This window comes from Lacerta agilis, chromosome 12 (genome assembly GCF_009819535.1).
Source record: "Lacerta agilis isolate rLacAgi1 chromosome 12, rLacAgi1.pri, whole genome shotgun sequence".
Lineage (NCBI taxonomy): Eukaryota > Metazoa > Chordata > Lepidosauria > Squamata > Lacertidae > Lacerta > Lacerta agilis.
In genome coordinates this window covers 10,656,991-10,679,968 of record NC_046323.1, presented here as the reverse complement: position 1 = coordinate 10,679,968, position 22,978 = coordinate 10,656,991, and the positions used below count along the sequence as shown (strand labels likewise).

Sequence of the window (22,978 nt, the reverse complement as noted above, 5' to 3'; positions counted from 1 at the left end):
AAGTATTTTCGTTTATTGCCTCTGGTGCCTGTGCACCGGTTTTAAATTCTAACGTTCCCAGTCTTCTGTAATAGGCGTCCATGAATTTTATTCAGTCTGATTAATAATGTTGTGTTGTGATCTTCCAAGATGAGCTGGGTACAGTTGACATACACAACCACTGGCAATTCTGTTTAATATTGGTCTTGGGCCGTTTACAGGGATGTTTCATATTATAGGGTGTCTGGTTAAAAATGACCATTAATTAACAAATAACAAAACAGTTCACACTGCCCACAGTATAAAATATAATCTTAGTTTTGTTTTACTGAAGAAATAAAAACCTAGTAGTAGAAAACATTACTTAACAAGTAAACAATTCATCTAATTTCCCTCACATTCAGTATATACACATTCTGAAAGAAGTACTACAGGGATTCATCTAGGAAAGGTAAGAAACTTTAAAAGTCATACTAATACAGTACATCAATAAGGAGTCATGGTGATAATCCCAGCACCTACAACATCGAGACTGAATTAGCACCATGGCTCAGTAAGAAAGGAGAACTACACTGAGGCAGAAGATCTACCTGCAGCAAGAATGCTTTACTCAGAATTTGTAACATAATTTGTAACAACCCTGATCGAGGTGTTTCGCATGTCTTTGTGAATAAAATTAAAACTCTTGATGCCGTTTCAGGATGGTTCTTGACAAAGTCCACTCTTTCTTTTCAAAAAAGAGTTTTCAACACGAAGCACTTGAACTTCCTACAAAAGAGAGAAGAATACTCAACGAGAATTGCAAGGGTTAAATGCAGGCACCTAGGCATGCTTACATATTTAGAAACTCGGATCCGTGAACCAAGCTACTTGAGTCTGGGCTCAAGAAACTAGAAAGAAGAGATCCTATCTCAAAGTATGAACCCCAGAGAATGATGAATGGGAAGGCCGAAAGTTAGATCTATTAAGTGAACAAAAGTATTATTTTCTTCAAGCATTTGTTCCAGCTCCCATCAGAAGCTAAACTGATTCTCATCTCATTTTACCTCCATCAGTTTAGCATGATCTTTCTTCAACTTCACAAGGTACTGGATCTTCTGATTTAGATTCTGGTGACCAACCAACTTCCCGTTCTCTTCTGCAAGATACTCAATCTGCTTCCTTAGCGAGGACATCTCCTGCATTTCAAGGGAAGCACCAGAGCAATAGTGAATGTAGCTTAAATGGCACAGAATACAACCCAGGGGGTCAGCGAACTTTTTCAGCAGGGGGCCAGTCCACTGTTCCTCAGACCTTGTGGGGGGCCGGACTATATTTTGAAAAGGAAAAAATGAACGAATTCCTATGCCCCACAAATAACCCAGAGATGCATTTTAAATAAAAGGGCACATTCTACTCATGTAAAAACAAGCTGATTCCGGGCCGCATTTAGAAGGCGATTTGGCCGGATCCAGCCCCTGGGCCTTAGTTTGCCTACCCATGAACTATATCTTTAATGCTTTCTTTAAAGCAAGGATGGCTATCCTGCGGTCCTTCTCCAGATTTTGCTGGACTGCAAATCTCATCATCCCCTGACCATTTGGCCACACTTCCGGGGGGTGGGAAGGTCATGGACTTAAGACAACCCCTGCATGAAAGCCTACTTGAAAATCTCTCACATGTGGTACGGAATTGCTCTATTTTTGTCCCAACTCACAGCATACAAACCTTTTCAATTTTTGCCCTCTCTTCGTAGGTTTCCTCCAGTTTCGATCTCATTTCTTCTTTCTCAGTGAAGGCCTTAAACTCCAAAGCTCTTGTTCGTTCCACCTCTTGAAGTATTCCCTGAAAAGCAGCCTCCTTGTGTCTAAGCTCCCTCCTGGCTTCTTCTAACCTGTCAAAAGTGATTGTACAGAGAGACATTGTGAATCTGACTGCCACTCAAAGAAGTTTATTCACCGCTATTTATTCTGCAGCAAGTTTCCAACTTTTCTTTTTCCAAATGCAGAATTTTACACTTTTAAAATATAGCTGGAAATTTATCACCAACTAGAACTTAATTGCCTGATCTTCCATTGTTTGCTACTTAATAGTAAACCTTAGGTGATACTTCATATCCTGAACTCTCACCCTCGTTTGGGTCATGAGAGTGCGGGGAGGAAAGCACACCTCTTTTATTTGAGAGTAATTTGGTGAACTGACACGTTGGTTAGAGTGTGGTGCTGATAATGCCAAGGTTGCAGGTTCGATCCCTGTATGGGACATCTGCATTTCCCTGCATTGCAGGGGGGTTGGACTAGATGATCCTCAGGGTCCCTTCCCACTCTACAATTCTATGATTCTAATCCCTTCATCTGCCCTCATGATCACTAATGTAATTCTACCACATCACACTGCAGCTTTAGGGACCAAGGATGAGTTTTACCACACATTTGTTCATACAATAGATAAAAGTAAAAGGGTGGATTTTTCCTCTTTCAAAGTAATATCACGGAAGCATGTAGATTCTCAATTATTCTGAATCACTTATCTGCTCTTTAGGGAAGAGAAACCCTGTGATATCACTGGAACATTTCTGACAGGGCTGGAGAATCAATCGGACCATTGCTTCATTTCCTCCAGACTCAGATACCCTTGAAAGTGTAGATCAGGTGTTACGTCAGCTTCAAAGCTCCTTCAAAGCTCACTTCAGGTGAGGAGGAATGCCTTTGAAAAGCCGTCAGCACTTTCAAAGCTTTTCCGCAGGTGCTGTTTGTGTGTGAACCCCAAATAATTTTGTGTGTGTGTGTGAGTCATGGGACCCAGATAGGAAAAAAAAATTAATGCTTCCCACCCCAGGTTTAAGATGTTGCTTTAAAAAATAAAACCTTGTGAGAACTTTGGACGATACTCAATTTCACTGGGTCTGCTCCAAGATTAATGCTGTGTTATCACCCTTAATGTATGTATAAATAATGCACTGCTTTTTTTAACAGTCATTTTATTGCTGCCATAAGTTGTACAGAACATTTTTGGAAAACAAATTATAGATGATAAAAAACAAGTACTTGGTGGGAATACAGTTTATGATTTATTTAGGCCAAACTGGCATTAACAGTTTTAGCATTTCCCCTTCCTGCTCACAGAAGCAAGAGCAGTGCTATGCAAAGGCGTTCTAAGAAAATGAAAAAGATTGGCAAGCTATGCAAGATAAAACCTCAATTCGTATGACAAAAGGTGTAGCAGAATTATCATTATCAATCGCGGAATAAGGACACAATCCAGCCAGAGCTATGATTTTTTTTTTTTTACACACCGCTGATCCCTGTGAGTGATTGTGTCCTTAAAATTAGGCCAGCAAAAAACCCAGTGTCATTATTTCACTGGTCACCCCAGGCACATTAGAAACTTTCACATTGATTGGAACTTACACTGGAGACAGAAAAAATTCAGTACCTTCGATATGGTTTAGCACTGTGTCCTAAATCAGACAATGATGCTTAGTTGCATACTTGGTAGCAACTTTCACTAACTCAGATTACAATCCTGTCCTATTCTAGTTTCAGGGAAGTCCCACTGAGCTCAGGGAAACCTATTTCTGCTGGGAGGAGAAACCACATAGGTTTTTATAAACTAATGCATATATAACAATATTTAAACTTTGGAGAACATCAAAGTGCTTAGGCCAACAGGCAGATGATTTGCAGAAGCACATTATTTGTACCTCTGTATGGCTTTCATTAAACATTGATTGACTAGACTAAAAAACATTGCAACAGACATTGATTTAAGTTTTAATTCGAAGCTTCCTTTGCTGTTGATGTTGACAATGCTGGAAATAGGAAAGGGGTAGAACAGCATTGGGCCCTCAAACAGAGAAGACTGCACCGACAGAAAATAATGCAGGCATTTTGATAATTGCCTGTCACTATAATCTACTATTGCATTACTTATTTCTTAACAGTTACATTATTTTCACGTCAACTTTTCTTAACAACGGTATTATTCTACCTGCCCCTCTATCTCAAAACTGATGCCACGAATTCCTTTGTTTGCCAGAAATAATTTCTGAAAGTAGCTAACAGCTCCTGCATTTTTTTGTCAAGTTTCTCACATCAGTTATGAAACTGATTTGAGACTTGTGCATAAAACCTTAATAATTGCAACTGGCCGGTTACTGTTTTTGCCACGTAGGCTATCATTTACGGTGTTGTAATCCAGGGAATTTTCAACATAAGCATTAAGGTATGAATTATAACAATGTCTGCTAACTGCCAGAAAGACTTGCCTCCATCTTTTTTTTTTGAGAACCTTTTGAAAGCTGCTTTGAGGGCTGTAAAGCAGGATATAAACATTATAAATCAATCAATCAAAAACACATTTCCTTCCTTGTAATCTGGTTCTACTCTACTCAGTTCAACCTGTACATTATCTTCAGTTCCAAATCAAGCTTCATATGATTTAAATTTGTAAAAAGTATTTAATTAGAAAGCAGTCTTTTGGCAAATATGCAAGTTTTCTGCTGCCATCTGCTGGCTAAAAGCAAGGAAGAAATTGATGTTTCAGAAAGCCAAGTCACTCCATTTGGAACCCTTGCTTTCTTAACCTTAAAAGTGAGTATTCCGTGCTATGCAGATTTAGCTTAGCTGTGTAGGAAGAAGAGTTTGGATTTGATATCCCACTTTATCACTACCCGAAGGAGTCTCAAAGCGGCTAACATTCTCCTTTCCCTTCATCCCCCACAACAAACACTGTGTGAGGTGAGTGGGGCTGAGAGACTTCAAAGAAGTGTGACTAGCCCAAGGTCACCCAGCAGCTGCATGTGGAGGAGCGGGGAAGCGAACCCAGTTCACCAGATTACGAGTCCACCGCTCTTAACCACTACACCACACTGGCTCTCTGTAAGTGAGTGGTTAATATCTGTGCAAATGGTTAATGTTTTTAATCAATTCAGAAATTGTCAACTTACTCTGATGTAACTTTCAGTGTTTCTTCCAGTGCTTTACTCTGGTAAAAAAGAAAATAGAACTGTACTTAACTGTGGTATTTTGAAGTTATAGCAGCAATGATACATTACTCAGCAAGTCAAGTAATCTGAAATTGGCAATGACCAATTTACGCATGTCCATGCACAAAATCCATGTGACTTTTAAAATGGCCCTAAATGAGCCCAGAAAGGGCAAAAGGGGCACAAGAACAGTGCCTAGTAATCCCACAAGCCTTTGCAAATGCAATCCCAGGAGCCCTTGCATCAATCGTTGTGGCCTGTGGAGAGCAAGGAGGTTTAGAGGGAGCAATCGTGGTGGAGTTTGGTGTCTGGTAAGTGCTGCTGGTTTTTTAAAGGGTTTCCAGAGGTTTAGATGGTGTTTGCAGGCTTTTTGTCTATGGTGTTTCAAATGTATGTGATTTCACTTATGTCTTGGAATGTAACTCCCGTGTAAATGGGGAAATGCCTGCATCTGTAACTATAGCCACCTATAGAACCTTGTTATATTCTTCAAGAAAAAAATGCAATTTATGTCCATTTCAGTGCTTGCTGTTAGCTCTGCAACTGTTAAAAGACTTGATGTTGATGGAAAGTACATTGTAAAGATATGTTTCCATAGTAACAACATTGCTTTTTTCAGCATATGACCATGATATATGCATCTACCAGGAATTGTGGTTAGGGCAACTCCCCCCCTCCCCCGCACCCACTTTGGAAAGTCGTGGGGGAGCAAGCAGGGAGTTGAATCCAAAGCAATTCATCTGAATGAACTAATTTCTTTTTTACTTTTCTGTATAATAAACTTGACTGAAATGACATAATCAAAGTTAAAGCAATAGTTCAAGTCAAGGACATGAGCAATAACCAAATTCAAAACACGACAGCCATAATTAAACCAAAAGATGCAGTACCTTTGCTAGTTTTCCTTCCGCAATTTCCTTATCTCTTTCCCTTAGGTCTTTAATATCTGGATACTTTGTGCCGCTGTTAAGAAACCCAAGGACGAGAAATAGTTTATTTTGTTTTATTTCTTTATAAATAAGACTTCTTGTCCACCGTTCGCAAGGTCCCAGGGCAGATCTCAACATTACAATCAATGGCAACTTAAAACATGCAAAATACAATTATAAAAAGTAAATGTTAATTACCATTTAAATATCGGATTTTAAAAAAAGTATTTGGAGCATGTGAAATACAAGCTCTTCCAGTGTCACTATTCCCCATATTGCAGATGGTGGCAGGGCAAGGCTACCTATTGAATTTACGGATTAGGTGTGCTACACCACAAAGACAAAAGAGTGCAAAAAGGCCAGGAAATAGGTCATGATCCCACGACATCATGTCTCAACTGCAGCTCCAAAACATCTGTGGAAACAGAGAAGTGTTGCTAGTGTGCACCAGCTCTCTTCCATTTTGGGTCCCTACAGGATCACCTTGGCTCAAGTTTCCATTTAGTCTGCCTATGCAAACTGGCAAAATCTAGCAAGCTAGGACAAAATGCTTTTGTAGTTTCCTGCCAGCATTCTATATCAAGATGGGCATAGGAGTTTCTATACATTGGCTTGGGACCTCTTGGAATCACCTATGCTTAGTCTACTCAATTTTCTTATTCAATTAAGGCAACGTGTATTGCTTCTCCATTGAATATGGAGAACCCTGGGTGTTTTAAGTGTCCTTACAAGAAGTAAGCCCACCTAGAATCCGCACCTCCTCTGTAAATTCAGGGGAGAAAGATAAAGGTAATCAAACCCCCATTGTTCCCCAGGAAATCCCAGGACCCAGTCCACTCTTATAGTATTGTTTTCAAAGACTGTAAGTGGTCTTAGACCTTGAAACCTGGTGTGAGGTTCAAGCAAGACCCTGAGATCCAGGAGTGGCTTTGCTGGGAACAGTTCAGTCTGGCTGGTTCTTGAGCTTGGTGCCCATTAAAGCTTTGAGCCCTAAAACTCAAGGTGATTCCTGAAGATGTCTTACTACAACTTGACTGACTCCGAACTCCTAGCTCTAGGTGGCTTGTTCTGTACTCTTGCACCCAGTAGGCTCTAGCTGCGGTTGAGAATAGTTGTTTCCCACCTCCTTTTGCCCCAACTCTATGGTTCACACACTTCTGTGTTTTGGACAGGGCATAAGGAGAGAACTTTCCAGCTTCCACCAGTTCAATCTCACCCCCTGCCCTGCAAACACTGACGCCTCCTCCTCCTCATTATTGTCCCCACCAGTCCTTCTTTTTCTGGGACAGTCTTCGATGGTTAACCTGCAAATTGGCTGTGTTTTATTTTCTGAAGAAAAGCTCAAATTCTGGAAAAGCTCTCATCTTGTCTCTTTCCCCCCCCTCCAGGGCACCTTGGAAGAGCACTCTGATACCTAGGCCACATTCCTATAATTATGCATGCTGTGCTGCTGTATATTTTGAAACATGTGCTGGTTTCTGAGCTAGCTCTACCAGACTGATAGTTGCCTGTCCTCTGGCAGAACAGAACCAGTGTCACAATGGGGAAAGGCCCCCACTCAACAGTGCTTGAGCGATCTACACACACCCCGCCTCTCTTTTGTGCTGCAGAAAGACTTGCTCCAAGAACGGGGGAAAATAGGTATGTTGGGAGGCAAGTATCCTTGGAAAGCACAACAGGAAAGTTTTAAAAGGTGGTTCCCTCGCTGTGAGAAGCCAAGTTACAGGGAACCAGGCAAAGGGCCTTCTCGGTAGTGGCACCCGCCGTGTGGAACACCCTCCCACCAGACGTCAAAGAGAAAAATAACTACCAGACTTTCAGAAGACATCTGAAAGCAGCCCTGTTTAGGGAAGCTTTTAATGTTTAATAAGGTAAAGGGACCCCTGACCATTAGGTCGAGTCGTGTCCGACTCTGGGGTTGCGGTGTTCATCTCACATTACTGGCCAAGGGAGCCGACGCACAGCTTCCGGGTCATGTGGCCAGCATAACAAAGCCGCTTCTGGTGAACCAGAGCAGTGTACGGAAATGGCGTTAACCTTCCCGCTGGAGCGGTACCTATTTATCTACTTGCACTTTGACGTGCTTTCGAACTGCTAGGTGGGCAGGAGCTGGGACCGAGCAACGGGAGCTCACTCGGTCGCGGGGATTCGAACTGCCAACCTTCTGATCAGCAAGCCGTACGCTCTGTGGTTTAACCCACAGCACCACCCGCATCCCATAATGTTTAATAGATTATTGTATTTTAACATTATGTTGGAAGCCACCCAGAGTGGCTGAAGAAACCCAGCCAGATGGGTGGGGTATAAATAATAAATTATTATTATATTATTATTATTAAAAGTCAATTGCAATAATGTGCAAAGTCTAGTAGTATTTCAAACTATAAGTTCAAATTCTGCAAAACAAAACAAAAAATGTTCCCTTTAGTTGTTTCTGAAGAACCCTACACAAGCCATCCTATTATTTAGCAGTGATTTGTACCTGATCGTTCTTCCTCTCTTCACTTCTTCAAGCTGGCTCTGCAGATTTCTGTTGCTTTCCATTAATTCATGCATTTCCAGACGGAGGTTTTCCAATTCACATAACTGAGCCTAAACAAGAGGACAATATGATTCTGTTGATTTGAAATAAGCATTTCATAACAGTTCCAGGTATTCTTGAAGTCCATACCAAATTTGCATGCTTCACATCACCAAAAAAAGTCACAAAACTTTCTCCAATCTCTGTTTGCCCAATGGTATGTTTTTTTAAAAAATACGCTCCATCAAGATTATTAAGATCATATTTTCAAAATGGCAGCACTTTAAGCATGTACACTACAATAGTTCACAAATTTTCAGATTCAATGTACAAAGCGCTTGAAGAATTTACCTTTAGTCTTAGAATTTCACTATTTTTAGCATCTCTTTCTTCATTTAATTCGGAAACAAGACATTCCAGGGTAATTGCAGAGGCTGTCCTATCTGCTATCTCCTGCTCATGTGTTTCTAACAATCTTGCCAGACTGTTGGGAGGAGTTCGAGGGCTCTATCAAGGAAACGCAAAATCATTTGAACAGTTAAGCAGGAAACTCTTTTAGAATATACCACAAGTTGCTTATGGGACAAATTTATGAAACCTTTATACAAGGAATGCTCAGTTTTGCAGCCACTTAGTCCAAAGGCTCAAATTACAATTTTAATTGATTGGCAATGACAAGGGGCATTCACAACAGGGGCAATAATGAACAGCCTTTTACTTCGAGCACAGCTCTTTGCCTAATTATAGATCAGGATCTCTCTTCTGACAGACAAACTTGCGGGTATACATTTCATGGAAGTAACTGTAGGTAATAAAAAAAAATGATTTCCTAAGAACAAACATACCTGTGGAAGGGCTGTCACTGCAGAGTCCATAAACTGGTCCATTTGGCGCACTTTAGCTTCATAGTCACTTCTCCTGTTTTCCAATTCTCCTGTCCTTTTGTCCAGCTGTAGAAAACGGCAACAGAACAAAATACTGGTATTCAAAGGTCACAAATTGTTGCCTATCTTGACTGACATAGGCAAGCATGGTTCTAGATATTTCTCCTGAGAATCTGGAATATTTCCAAATGTTTCATCCTGCTAGTTCCTAAGTCTACCATGTATTAGAAAACTATACACATCTACAAGGGTCTCTGGGAACACAGGTTCAACTTTTATACTGAGGTAGCATGAAAGCATTTCAATCTGGATAACACATCTCCAGCTGCTAATGGGTTTCCTTTGTAACCTTAGAGTCTGTTGTGATATTTGAACTGATGCATATTCATAGCCTACTTACACAAGCAAGGAACCGAAATCAAAAGGGAAGTGCATTTGGGTTTCTAGCCATAGCTGGTGCAAGCTGCAATGATGGGCAATGGCAGAAGAAATTAAAGGGTGTGTGTGAGAGAGGAGAAACCCCATATTGCAAAGTTGCTACTGCAGTTACTGGACCTCATGGTGTAAGAAGCACCATAGGTGGGGTTCCAAGGGAAAATGATGTTGGCAATCCCACCCACCCCTGGTGGACTGGCACAGAAAAAAATAGTCAATCTGGTGCTTCCCATGAGCTACAAAAAGGGGGGGGGGATGGAGGAAAAGGGGGAAAAAAGAAAGAGGACCCTAGGCAGGGAGCCACAATTTCAAAACTACCAACAGAGGTGGCCTATGGTTTGGTGGTTGTTTTGAGGACACCACACAGTTGTAGCTACAGGGAACCAGACAGAGGGCCTTCTCGGTAGTGGCGCCCGCCCTGTGGAACGCCCTCCCATCAGGGGTCAGAGAGATAAACAACTACCTGTCATTTAGAAAATACCTGAAGGCAGCCCTGTTTAGGGAAGTTTTTAATTTATGACTTTGTATGGTATTTTAGTATTTGTTGGAGGCCGCCCAGAGTGGCCGGGGAGATCCAGCCAGATGGGCGGGGTATAAATAACAAATTATTATTATTATTATTATTATTATTAAATAAAAATAATGGCAATCCACGAGATCCTGAAGTGGGAGCTCAGTCTTGGCAGGAACTAGTAGAACTAGTAGAAGACCTCAAAAGTGCCACTGTGCCCACATTAGTGACCCCAGTCCTAAATCATGGTTGAGCATTATGTCTAAACAGACATTCTTATAGCAACACAAAAGCAATCAGTCTGGGCTAGGATAGGTCAGGCCAGGTCAATAAGCTTGTTTTTCCTTTTTCACCATTTCTCAGAGGTGGTAATGTTCATATTTACCTGTTTCTGAAGTTCTTGGATCAATGCTTCTTTCCTAATTAGGTCTTCTTGTGCGGACTGAAGAAGCGCCGCATGTTTTTTAGAAGCTTCTGTTAAACTGCTGAGCTGCTCAGAAGTATACTGTAGTTCTTCAAAAACAATCTCTTTCTATGTAAAGCAAAGAACAGCAGCAGCAACAAATAGCCTAGTGATTATATGGCCCATGGTATAATTAACATGTTAATATACATAGCCTTCACTGCCCCTCTATTTTTCCTCAGCTGCCCTTTAAAAATAAATGCAATAGTTTCCATAACTGCAGAACATTATCCAGAATTATAAAAACAAAACAAGGTTTGATAAGTGGTACCTTGGTTCTCGAACACAATATACCTAAATATTTCAAACAACATATTCCTAAATATGCAGTACAATATACGACTGTATATTGTACTGCATATTTAGGAAAAGTGATCTTATATTTAGGAAAAGTGACAGCAGATGTGTGCAAGTATTTCTTTCCCATCCCGGGACTATTTTTAACCACACAACTCAAATATAGTTTAAATTGAGGCAGAAGCCAGAAAAAGTGTGCAAAATGAAACCCTTAACCTACCATGGAGTTATGAATCTAAACTACAAATTTATTTATGTGGTGGTGAGAGCATTGATACTTCTGAGTCAGTTTGGGAAAGAAGAAAAGGATGTACAAACAGATACATTAATTTTTTTAAAAGCTACTCCTTGTGAGAGGGCGACAAAGTCACCCAGAATCTGCACAGAAAGCTAGGCAGGGGGGAAAGGAAGGGGTTTTCTGCCCAAAGGGTGTGTGATTTGCGTATTCATAACTAATGGAGGGAGGGGCGATTCATCCAAGGATCCACTGCAGGAACATAAATCTAAACACCATCACTTTCAATGTGGCAACTCCAAGTGTAACTTAATTAGAAAAAGCCTCCTGTGTGGTTTAAATAGTTCTATTTCCATGCTGAATGTTAAAAGCACATGCTCTCCTCCACGGGGCACAGTGAATACATGCAACAGAACCTTTCTTGCAGCGACATTGTCAGATAAAAAATTTAAAATATTTGGTACAGAGAGCTAGAGCTCGTTGAAAGCACTGTTGCTTCACAGCAGGCAGGACCAGAACTGTGGGAGGCTTCTTCCCCTGAAGAGCACTAAGCATGAAGTTATTTCACAAAGGCTGGCATCTGAAGCAAATGGGTGGAGAACTTTCAACACAGGAAGAAAAACCACGTTCTATGCTTAGACCCAGATTCTACCCTTGGAAGTAAGAAAGGCCACAGTATATACAGAGGAATACACTGCTTTCTCTGGAGGGCATGTTAAGGTAGATAAAGCAATTTTTTTTGATTGAAGGGCAGAGTAGAAATACCATAACCAGGTTCTCAGCGTAAGGACTGTAGAAGAGCTTGGTATTTTGTGGAACTTATCCAAGGTACTGGAATGCAGCTTCTTGTTGTTGTTCAGTCATGTCCGACTCTTCGTGACCCCATGGACCAGAGTACGCCAGGCACGCCTATCCTTCACTGCCTCTCGCAGTTTGGCCAAACTCATGTTAGTAGCTTCGAGAACACTGTCCAACCGTCTCATCCTTTGTCGTCCCCTTCTCCTTGTGCCCTCCATCTTTCCCAACATCAGGGTCTTTTCTAGGGAGTCTTCTCTTCTCATGAGGTGGCCAAAGTACTGGAGCCTCAACTTCAGGATCTGTCCTTCTAGTGAGCACTCAGGGCTGATTTCTTTGAGAATGGATAGGTTTGATCTTCTTGCAGTCCATAGGACTCTCAAGAGTCTGCTCCAGCACCATAATTCAAAAGCATCAATTCTTCGGCGATCAGCCTTCTTTATGGTCCAGTTCTCACTTCCTTACATTACTACTGGGAAAACCATAGCTTTAACTATACGGACCTTTGTCGGCAAGGTGATGTCTTTGCTTTTTAAGATGCTGTCTAGGTTTGTCATTGCCTTTCTCCCAAGAAGCAGGCGTCTTCTAATTTCGTGACTGCTGTCACCATCTGCAGTGATCATGGAACCCAAGAAAGTAAAATCTCTCACTGCCTCCATTTCTTCCCCTTCTATTTGCCAGGAGATGATGGGACCAGTGGCCATGATCTTAGTTTTTTTGATGTTGAGCTTCAGACCATATTTTGCGCTCTCCTCTTTCACCCTCATTAAAAGGTTATTTAATTCCTCCTCACTTTCTGCCATCAAGGTTGTATCATCAGCGTATCTGAGGTTGTTGATATTTTTTCCGGCAATCTTAATTCCGGTTTGGGATTCATCCAGCCCAGCCTTTTGCATGATGAATTCTGGGTATACGTTAAATAAGCAGGGAGACAATATACAGCCTTGTCGTACTCCTTTCCCAATTTTGAACCAATCAGTTGTTCCATATCCAGTTCTAACGGTAGCTTCTTACAGCCTAAATATCTCTAAATGCAGCCTAAATATCTCTAAATATCTCTTCACTGGTTTCCAACCACCACCACTGACGAAACCATTATTCCACATGGCAAGGATTCAAAATTTGATTGTTTACAGCAGGGGTAGTCAACTTTTTTATACCTACAGTGGTATCTCGGGTTACATACGCTTCAGGTTACATACGCTTCAGGTTACATACTCCGCTAACCCAGAAATAACGCTTCAGGTTAAGAACTTTGCTTCAGGATAAGAACAGAAATTGTGCTCTGGTGGTGCAGCGGCAGCGGGAGGTCCCATTAGCTAAAGTGGTGCTTCAGGTTAAGAACAGTTTCAGGTTAAGAACGGACCTCCAGAACAAACTTAAGTACTTAACCAGAGGTACCACTGTACTGCCCACTAATGCATCCTTCTTGATGGTAAAATTTCCTTACCGCCCACCAGTGCTCAATGGAAGGAGGATTCAGCTTGTGCCGTAGAACCCCCAACCGCCCATCTAGAATCCTGAAATGTCCACTAGCAGGAGGTAGGGACCAGGTTGACAACCCCTGGTTTAAAGGGTGGCAGTTGAGATTTGATCAACAGCACTCACATCAGGAAATAGCATGTTCATTCCGAATTCTTGCTAAATGATTATACAAGTATATCATACATGCTATAGGCAGCTTTAAACAGGGATACAATATGAAATAGCACCATAAACAAAGACTTTACCTCAATTTTGTCAGCAGCTTGTACTCTCTCCAAGGCCTCCCTCAGCTCCTCAATTTGCTTCTCCTGATCTTCTATAATTGCTCTGCTTTCCTCTTTTGCAGCCAAAGCAGAATTATATTTACACTAAGAAAGCAGGAATGTAGATGTGTCAGGAAAACAACATATATTAGATCTATATTTCTACAGGTCAGTAAAGATAATTGCCGACTACATCCATTCTGGTAACACATCACAAAGTCCACCAATTCTTCATAATTAGTATAAAGTAGGTGAACAAATGAGCAAATTGAGTTAATTTGGATATGCAGAGGATATTAAAAATAAATTTAAGGAACCGCAGAAAGAGGGGGAAGGAAATCAAGTTTTGAAATGTTAAAATGATTGTAAAATTAGTTCCAGTTACAGGTGGGTAGCCGTGTTGGTCTGCCACAGTCAAAACAAAACAAAATAAAAAATTCTTTCCAGTAGCACCTTAGAGACCAACTAAGTTTGTTCTTGGTATGTGCATGCACACAAAAGCTCATACCAAGAACAAACTTAGTTGGTCTCTAAGGTGCTACTGGAAATAATTATTTTATTTTATTTTGTTTTGTAAAATTAGTGAAATGTATAAACTTGAAAAGTATAAATAAAATTTGAAAAACTGGAAAAATAGACAATTCTTCATATTTAGAAGACTAAAGGGCAATAAAAAAGGAGTGACTCGAAAAATACTACAAAATAATTTACTCAAGATGATGACCATCTAACAATATTAGTTATATGCTCAGTTACAGACCATCAGCTAGAATCTCCTATTAACTGTTAACAGTTTCTCCGTGCTCTGTCACCAGACTTCTTTTTCTGACTTTTGGAACATCTAGGTTAAAGCTGTTTTTCTGGTCTATGGATGTGATACACACAGTTCAGTTTTCAGCCCAGCCAAAGAAACCAGAAGCACTCAGCACAACCTGCTGTTGATCTGTTACTCTACTTTGACACATCACTCTGGGTCCCCTATGGGAAAGAATGGAACATACTTTTATGTCCTCCAGCTCACTTGTAAGCCCTTCTATGCATTCTGTCTTCCGGCTAATGGATATCCTCATTTCCTGGATCTGGTTCATCAAGTCTGACACAACTTCCTACAACAAAAACAACAATGTTGTATTAATCTTGATTTGTTAAGGCATATAATTCCATATAGCAACTATGTCACAAGGTATTATTGTGTTTTTAATATTCTGTTGGAAGCCGCCCAGAGTGGCTGGGGAGACCTGGCCAGATAGGCGGGTTATAAGTAGTAGTAATAATAATAATAATAATAATAATAATAATAATAATAATAATAATAAATTTGTTTTTAATCTCCTTGGGCCAGCATCAGGATGGTGTTTGTAAATGACTCTCATACACCCACAAATGTATCAACGCTTTAACCAAAACTTTACCTTTAAAAAGTGTCAAGTTTGTGAGAAAACATTTCTCTCTCTCGTTAGGTTCCACACATCTAAATAAATTAAGTAAATAAAAGTTTTTTTTAACTGGGATCGCAAAACTTTGATTAACTGTATACAGAATGCCTGCTACAGCAGGGAACCCTTTTCTTTCCTAAAGAACAGATAGTTTATTACCCAAGCAACAATATCAACTCTCTCTCTCTTGCGCTCTCTCTCTCTCTCTCTCTCTCTCTCTCTCTCTCTCTCACACACACACACACACACACACACACACACACACACACACGCTTAGGATATTTTGTGCACAAGTTGTATCCATACCTTATCAGCAGCATTTGTTTTCTGCAGAGAAACAATAACTTCTTCAGAAGCAGTTAGATTTTGCTCCAACTTCTGCAACTTTATTTCCTAGAGGGGGAAAAAATGGCTTCAAATTAACTCTCCTTGGATTTGCAAATATAGCAGCCAACTACATTTACTGAAAATCTAATTTTAAAATGCTCCATTTGTAAGCACACGCTACTGTACCTGCTGCTCACATCTTGACACCATTTCGGAATACTGCTTCTCTAGCTCCACGATTTCACTAATTTTCAGGAGTTCCCTAGTAGAGAACAAATACAATCACTTATAAGAGACAGAAGAAAAGGCACTAACCAAAGTAAACTTTGCAAGTTTTTCTTGCGCTAATTTTAATTTAGTTATGTTTTATACTATAGTATGAAAATGGCACTACGATTGTTGTCAGAAGAAAGCTCTTCCCCAAACTTACTGGAATTGCTGTTAGCTATCACTTACTACTTCTTGTGGCAAATCTTCCACAAAGAAAAGCCATTTAATAATGAGAGCAATTAAATTTATATTTCTAGTATAGGTGCAATGTTTAATAGCAAGTGCAAACAAACAAAAACTTTGGTTGATTTAATTTTCGACTATTTTGATTCAGGTTCATTATCAGGGAACTAAAAAAAATTAAGGATAACCCGTTCCTTATGTACATTGAAATTTGATCTTAAAAGAGCTTACCCACAATAGGGTGTCCGCTACTGTACCCCATCTTGGGAAGGGTGGGATACGACTAAAATAGTGGGCATTTCAGAATTGGTAGATGTAGAACGTCTAATGTACAGGGCATATTTCACTTACTTCCTCCACAAAAAATGATTTATATATTTCAGAGCACAGAAAAGGTATTGATACTAATAAAAAATGTTCAAATGATGCAACCACCAACCCAAAATTGAAGTCAGTGATTTCATATAGGTAAGACTTACTTGGAATTATGCTCTTTATCTTCTTGTAATTGCATTGTTAATTTCTGATTATCTTCTTTTTCACTTTCCAACAGGCCCAGTGCATTCTAAAAGATAATAGATGTACAAACATTTGGCGAATGGTTGCAGTATTTTCAGTTCATTCTTTAATGCTCCTAAGTAAATATATAATATTATTAACCTTGGGAAATCCTCGTTAATGAGAAAACAGCACAAAGCTACTAAAGTGATCCAGTCGTGGCGTGTGCTCCCTCATTTTGCCAGTAATTGCAAGGGCAGGGGCAGTTAGGGGGTTTATTTGTTGATAAAAACCCTGGGCATTTCAAAAGGATCCAAATCGCTGCTGAGATACAGACACTGCACCAGTGTCTGATCTAACACAGGGTGAGCACAGAGCTTCCAAAAGCTTTAGGCAGGAAGTCAGTGAAGGAAATTTGTTTTGAAGGCCAAGCTTTTAGAATTGGTGAGTTTATGCAGAAATACATAGGCTCATCTTCAGTTCCACCTATGAATTAACTGCCTGTGACAGTAGTAGCTGTTTTAACATCAGAAAGAGGGTATTCCTTAGAAGCAGATAGACAAGTAGAAGCCTGCAAATGCATGGCTCGCCCTCTTCGTCTTCACCTGTGTAATGCATGTTGCATAAATGTTTACACTTATATGTGCCCAGTCCGATCTTGCAGTAGGTGAAGGGATTGGGGAAAATTGATAGTTTGCTCCTTTCCCAAGTAGAATCTTTAATTATGCTGATCTATACAATGTATAGTTAAAGGTGAAATCTTTTTCACATTCTTTACTTACGCAAAGCTCTGTTTTCAGTGCTTCCGTTTCTTGTTTGCTATCAGTGAGCTGCTGCGTTAGCTGGTCAGTCTCAAATTTCAGTATTTCCTGCAGATTGTCATAGTCGTCTTGCAGGCTTGTCTTTCTTTCAAGTATGTTTTCGTATTCTAGCCTTCGGCGAAAGAATCTTACGTTAATCATAAGGCGCCTGGTTTTGTCTTGCAGCTTTCGAGTTTCAGAACAAAACACAGGTACACACAGCGGAAGCCGTTCAACTTCCGAAGGGCCTTCAAAAATGGTCCAAAAACCGAGGTACCACTATAGACCAGAAGGAGGCCTTTCTATGCATCTTATGATGCAATCTAAAATCAGTGGTTTTCAATGTCCTTCCAGGGACTCTTCGTACCTCAAACACATACTGGGGACTCTTCGTACCTCAAACACATACTGATTTCCAGATTCTGGGCCATTTTGTGGGACATACCCTGTCAAACAAGGCATGGGTAGGCCACTAGGATCCTCACAATTGCCTCAAGTGAATTGAGGACATGCCCTAAAACACAGCCAGCACTTTCCTGTAGCTGCGCATTGTAAGAGAAGATTACTAGTAGCAGACAACTTAACTTTCAGGGAAGTTTCTCTGCCACTACAGATCTTCTCACTGACAAGCCCCTGACAAGTTGCCAAAGGACCCCTAGGTATCCTAGAACACAACTTGAAAAATCAGATGTAGACTGTCATCTTAGCTTATTTTCTGAAAAAGGAATAGTTCCTTGTGAATATAAGCCCAATTGTTGAAATAAATTACTGTGTAGACACGCCCTAAGGTTCATTTCATTTTAGCAATCTTCTTCTAATTTGAGCCTGTGGAACTTGAAGTTAGCATTTTAATCCCCCCACAAACTAAGGTGACAGTAAAAGGAATAGCAAACCAAATCTTCCTCTTGAAAATATTACACAGCTGGTACTTCAGTGTAGGAGACAGCAATTCATGTGAATATCATGGCATATGTAAATGTTTCAGTAGTCACCACACATGGCAGTTTACATAGAGACATTTGTGCACATTTTCTCTTACTCAGAGGTGCTATTCATATGGAAATATATCAAGTTTGAAATAGCCCTTATTCCCATGTATTTAAGAAGCCTTTGTTAAAATAATGGCATACCTTACGTTATCAAGTTGCAGTTGTACATTCATATGTCTGCTAGAGAGTTCACCCATTTCTTTTTCTTGAGTTCTTCTGAAATTGTCATATTCCATTTTTACAGCAGACAGATCCTTGTCTGCAGACTGCAGGACTATTCGGAGGTAACGAACCTCAGTGTTTAACACTGTTTGGAAAAACAAACAAACAAAATCCTTATAAAATGCACTTTATTTCAGTCTTTCCTGAAAGCTAATGAAATATGTGAAAGTTCCAACTAAAGCCATTCTCGCCATCTTTCAGAAGAGAAATACTAAGTAGTAAAGTGAAATTATAAACTTGGGGAAGCTGTGAAAGGCAAAACCCTTCGAAGATCACAAAAGCAGTTCAGTAAGTAAAGAATTCAAGGAATGATGGCAAACCCTTTTTCATGTCCAGTTGTATTGACTTGGGATTAAGCTGTGCTTTTAGCATATACTTCAGAAAGCATTTGTTGCCATAAAAATGGTTTTATCATACTAGCTGAGTCACATTCATTATGCAAGCAGAGATTTGTTCCTCCACTATTAGCAGTGTTCAGAGAAGCAACCAATCTTCAAGAGCCCAATATTCCATTCCATGTGTGGTTGTTTTTATTCTATGCGATATTCTAGGGAAAATGTCATGTTTTGAGAGAAAGAAGTGCATATGTCCTCTCTTCAGATTTTTCTGATTAATGGAGTGCCCCAGACTCTGTGTATAGCAGATTTCAGAGCTTTAGCTCATGTGCAAATGCACTAATAATTCTGAGCGAAGCCCAAGAACTCCCATTAATTTAAATTCTTTTCTGTCTTTCTACCCAGAAAGCAGCATGGCAGCTTCCAACAAATGCATACACATACGTGGAGGCAACATCTACCTCTCTACCATTTAGGGGAACATATTTTCCTCCTCCACCCAATTCTGTTGGCTGTGCCCACTGACTCCCATTCCATTGCAATTTTCAGACTAAAGACAACTAAATGATCCGCTATGGGGTTACATACAAAGAACAGTGACCCATACATCTACAGAAAAATTGAATAATTTTGAAAAGATGGAGGTAGTGGACCTATCTTAGTGGACCTATCTACCCCATCTCAGCAAAAGACAATTTCCAGCCATACATTTTGGTCACACAAAAGTAGTAAAAACAGTGCACAAACTGGGACTGTTTTGTGCTGCACTGGAAAAAATACATCTTTGGTTTAAAAAATCATGCAGAATTCTATTGTTACCCAAACTTACTGTCCGCCTTGCTCTGAGTGTCTTGGTATTGTTTCTCAAGATAGTCTAGCTTTTCAAGAAGCCCTTGCTTTTCAGTCTGCCAATTGCTTCTTTCTGAGGCAAAGAGCTTCAGTTGGAAAAAGAAGAAGTCAAATAATGAGTGTTTGAGTATGAGAATGCATAAGTATATGAATGCACAGGATGGACGAGTTACAAAGGAACATTGCCCGGCCCTGTTGTTCTGATTGGATGGCTAAGTCTTGGATCCTGTTAAGTCTTAAAACGGTACAAGCAGCCATGGACACTTCAAGAAAAATCTTAGAACTGCACTTTGCATGCAGTTGAAGTAAATAATGAAGTATTACGTCAGATAGTAACAATAATTAAACTAAGCTTTCTACTTCCTCCTACAAGAGTCCTTGCACTAGTTCTTTTACCTCTTGCACTTGTGAAGAATGGTGCTCCAATTTATTAATATGCTGCTGAAGTTTTACAGTTTTACTTTCTTCGGCATCTAGTTTGATCTGAAGAGTGCTTAATTCTTCCTGCAACAGGAAAATGGGGAAAATTAAGCAAATTTATAATTGTACTAGCAACTGCTTTGCCGCTACTAAATATTTTCTTCTGGTGCATTTATATATTCCTGCACAAACTTATGGGGTATGTAAATATATTCTAAATCTACAGGAAGAGTTCTAAAGCCCTAGCTTTACTGTACTGTAAATGCAACCAGAATCCAAATGTCCAAATACAGCTAAACGGCCAAAGAGAAAAGTTTCCATAGAAAGATGAACAGCCTCGGATAGCTCTCTCATTTGAACAGCCTTTGCACACATTTTCTAAAAGCACTCAAGTAAAATCTGAGCATAAGTAGACCCTGCTGGATCAGACCAAAGGTCTATCTAGTCCAGCAACCTGCTCTCAGTGGCCAGCCATTGTCTCCCTCATTTTCAGGAAGAAAAAAAAAATACTGTTTACCCAGGCATTAGATGACTCAAAGGTTCCTGGCAACCTTAAAATTATTAGCTTAGATGCTTAAAATATTTTTAAATTTATTTCTAATGGTACTGTTTTACTATGTTGGTGTTTGCTACCCCGAGCTTCTTTGAGAGGAAGAGTAGCAATTTAATAAATAAAATGAAGTTATCCAAGTTGGTGGACATTGCCAAAAGACCAAAATATTGTAAACTTTCCTCACAGGAGACATTTCAAGCCCTCGGTCATTTTGATTCCTTTTCCTGAACCTTTTCCAGTTCTTTTTGAGCGGAAGCAGATAGAACCATACACGGTATTTCAAGTGCAATCTCACCACAGGTTTGTAGATCTGCCTTAGACTGTTGACTTAACTCTGCCCATTCATACCTCCTAGTTCACAGCATCTTGAGGAAACAATTTTAGAAATCTGCATTTTGCACCCTGAAACTTCACCTGTGCCACTCTCAGCTCTTCTGCAACAGCCTCATAGGCTTGTTCATTCATCTCAGGAGGCATGGGCTCATTAAAAATATAATCGCTATCGCCTGAGCTTTGAATATCAATAGACTCCGGGCTCAACATTTCAGGGGTTAATTGTGGCACCAGTCGAGATTTTAGCTGATAAGCCTTTGTTGGGGTAGCGATATTCTGTAATAGAAATGATTTTTTAAAACACACACACACACACACAAAAAAAACCCACACTTACATAGGTAGAAATACAGGATTTGCGTCATATGGTAAGTAAATTTAAGGAACTTCATGAGATGAAAATTTTCTGCATGTACTGTTTTGAGAGAAAATATGATGAAAATGATGCATAGATGTTATTTAACTCCGGTAAAACTTGCTAAAATGTATCACACATCAGATAACAAATGCTGGAAATGTAAAGAGAAGGAAGGAGCCTTTTTTCATATGTGGTGGACGTGCCCCAAAATAAAGGCCTTCTGGGAAAGGATTTATAATGAAATGAAAAAGGTGTTAAAAGACACCTTTCTAAAGAAGCCTTTCTTTTGGGAATCATAGGGGAGGAAATCCCCCAAAAGGACAATACAGTGGTGCCCCGCTAGACGAATGCCCCGCTAGACGAAAAACTCGCTAGACGAAAGGCATTCGCTAGCGGAAGGCTGTCTCGCAAGACGAAAATGTCAATGGGCTTGCCTCGCAAGACGAATCCCCCCCCCGTCAAACCGCTATTTTCCCGTTGGTGCTTCGCAAGACAAAAAATTCGCTATACGACAACACTCGCAGAACGAATTATTTTTGTCTTGCGAGGCACCACTGTACTTTCTTTTTGTATGCCACAACAGCAGCAAGACTACTAATTGCAAAGAACTGGAAGAATCAGGAGATACCAAAAGTTGAAGAATAGCAAATGAAAATGATAAGACTTTATGGAACTTGCCGAGCTGACAGCAAGACTGCGTGACCAGAGGAAGGAAACTGTGCAGGAAGAAATTCAAAATTTATGTGAAAAAATATTGTAATGTCTAAATTTCTTGAAATCCTAGGGAAGTAATTAGAGGTTTCTGGTACAAAAATGGGTATAAATGATTTAAACAAATGATTTAGGGAATTTATAATGGATAACAAATTAATAAGTATTTAAATATGATAATGAATATATGTTTAATTTATGAAACTGCTAAAAGAAGAATGGAAATGAAACCCAGGAAGGGGAGGTCGGGGGAAGTCACCCTAAGATTTTAAAGAAATAATGTGAAGTTGGTATAAGAGTTGCTTGTGTTGTGTTTGTTTTTGTATTTGTTTTATATCTTATAAAATGAATAAAAATATTTTTAAAAAGAGATGAAAATTTTCCTGCCCTCCCTCCTCTTGCAGCCACTTATTCCTGCCCCCTGCCTCTCTGGTGGGTTAGTAAGCCCTCCTGAACAGGGTAGGATGGAGCATATGGGGCTGGCTGAGGGAGGGGGAAATCGCCCAAAATTGTATGTAAATAAAACAAGTGCAAGCACTCTCAGTTTGATTGAATCTCTCCTTAGTGTTCAGACTTCTGAACTCCAGGTTCCTTTCCTTATTTTTCTCAATAGCATTCATCTATGAAACAGTGCATCCCTATTATAAAACATGAATTTTAATGCACGCACTCCCCAAATAAGATTTTTTTTTTTTGTACAGAGCTCATTAACCTTCCTTATATTTTAAACAGCTAAATTAGCTTTCCTTATCATAGCCTCATACCTTTAAAGTTTCTCTGTGCATTTTATTAAGATGGGAGACTTCCTGGCGTTTACATGCCTTAGTTGCCTCTAAAATTTTCTCAAGATGCTGGTTTGCCATCTGCAGAGACAGAAGTTCCGACTCAAGCTCTATCTGTTTTTTCCTGTTAAAGAAACGAATGCATCATA

General features: G+C 39.9%; 1 protein-coding gene across 1 annotated transcript in view; it reads right to left on the bottom strand.

Moving 5' to 3' along the window:
* Positions 1 to 283: 283 nt before the first annotated feature.
* The window catches only part of KIF15 (kinesin family member 15), a 40,061-nt gene continuing 17,366 nt past the window's right edge, over positions 284 to 22,978 (bottom strand). The window contains exons 16-35 of the mRNA XM_033165260.1: positions 22,812 to 22,953; positions 21,060 to 21,254; positions 20,069 to 20,176; positions 19,653 to 19,758; positions 18,408 to 18,573; positions 17,260 to 17,410; positions 16,459 to 16,544; positions 15,713 to 15,788; positions 15,506 to 15,592; positions 14,765 to 14,869; positions 13,746 to 13,868; positions 10,611 to 10,757; positions 9,241 to 9,345; positions 8,747 to 8,902; positions 8,357 to 8,466; positions 5,836 to 5,908; positions 4,907 to 4,944; positions 1,687 to 1,852; positions 1,026 to 1,157; positions 284 to 747 (exon numbers count right to left, since the gene is read on the bottom strand). Of these exons, the coding sequence (XP_033021151.1) occupies positions 676 to 747; positions 1,026 to 1,157; positions 1,687 to 1,852; positions 4,907 to 4,944; positions 5,836 to 5,908; positions 8,357 to 8,466; positions 8,747 to 8,902; positions 9,241 to 9,345; positions 10,611 to 10,757; positions 13,746 to 13,868; positions 14,765 to 14,869; positions 15,506 to 15,592; positions 15,713 to 15,788; positions 16,459 to 16,544; positions 17,260 to 17,410; positions 18,408 to 18,573; positions 19,653 to 19,758; positions 20,069 to 20,176; positions 21,060 to 21,254; positions 22,812 to 22,953 (2,344 nt within the window). The 3' untranslated portion in view covers positions 284 to 675. The remainder of the gene's footprint in view (positions 748 to 1,025; positions 1,158 to 1,686; positions 1,853 to 4,906; positions 4,945 to 5,835; positions 5,909 to 8,356; positions 8,467 to 8,746; positions 8,903 to 9,240; positions 9,346 to 10,610; positions 10,758 to 13,745; positions 13,869 to 14,764; positions 14,870 to 15,505; positions 15,593 to 15,712; positions 15,789 to 16,458; positions 16,545 to 17,259; positions 17,411 to 18,407; positions 18,574 to 19,652; positions 19,759 to 20,068; positions 20,177 to 21,059; positions 21,255 to 22,811; positions 22,954 to 22,978) is intronic.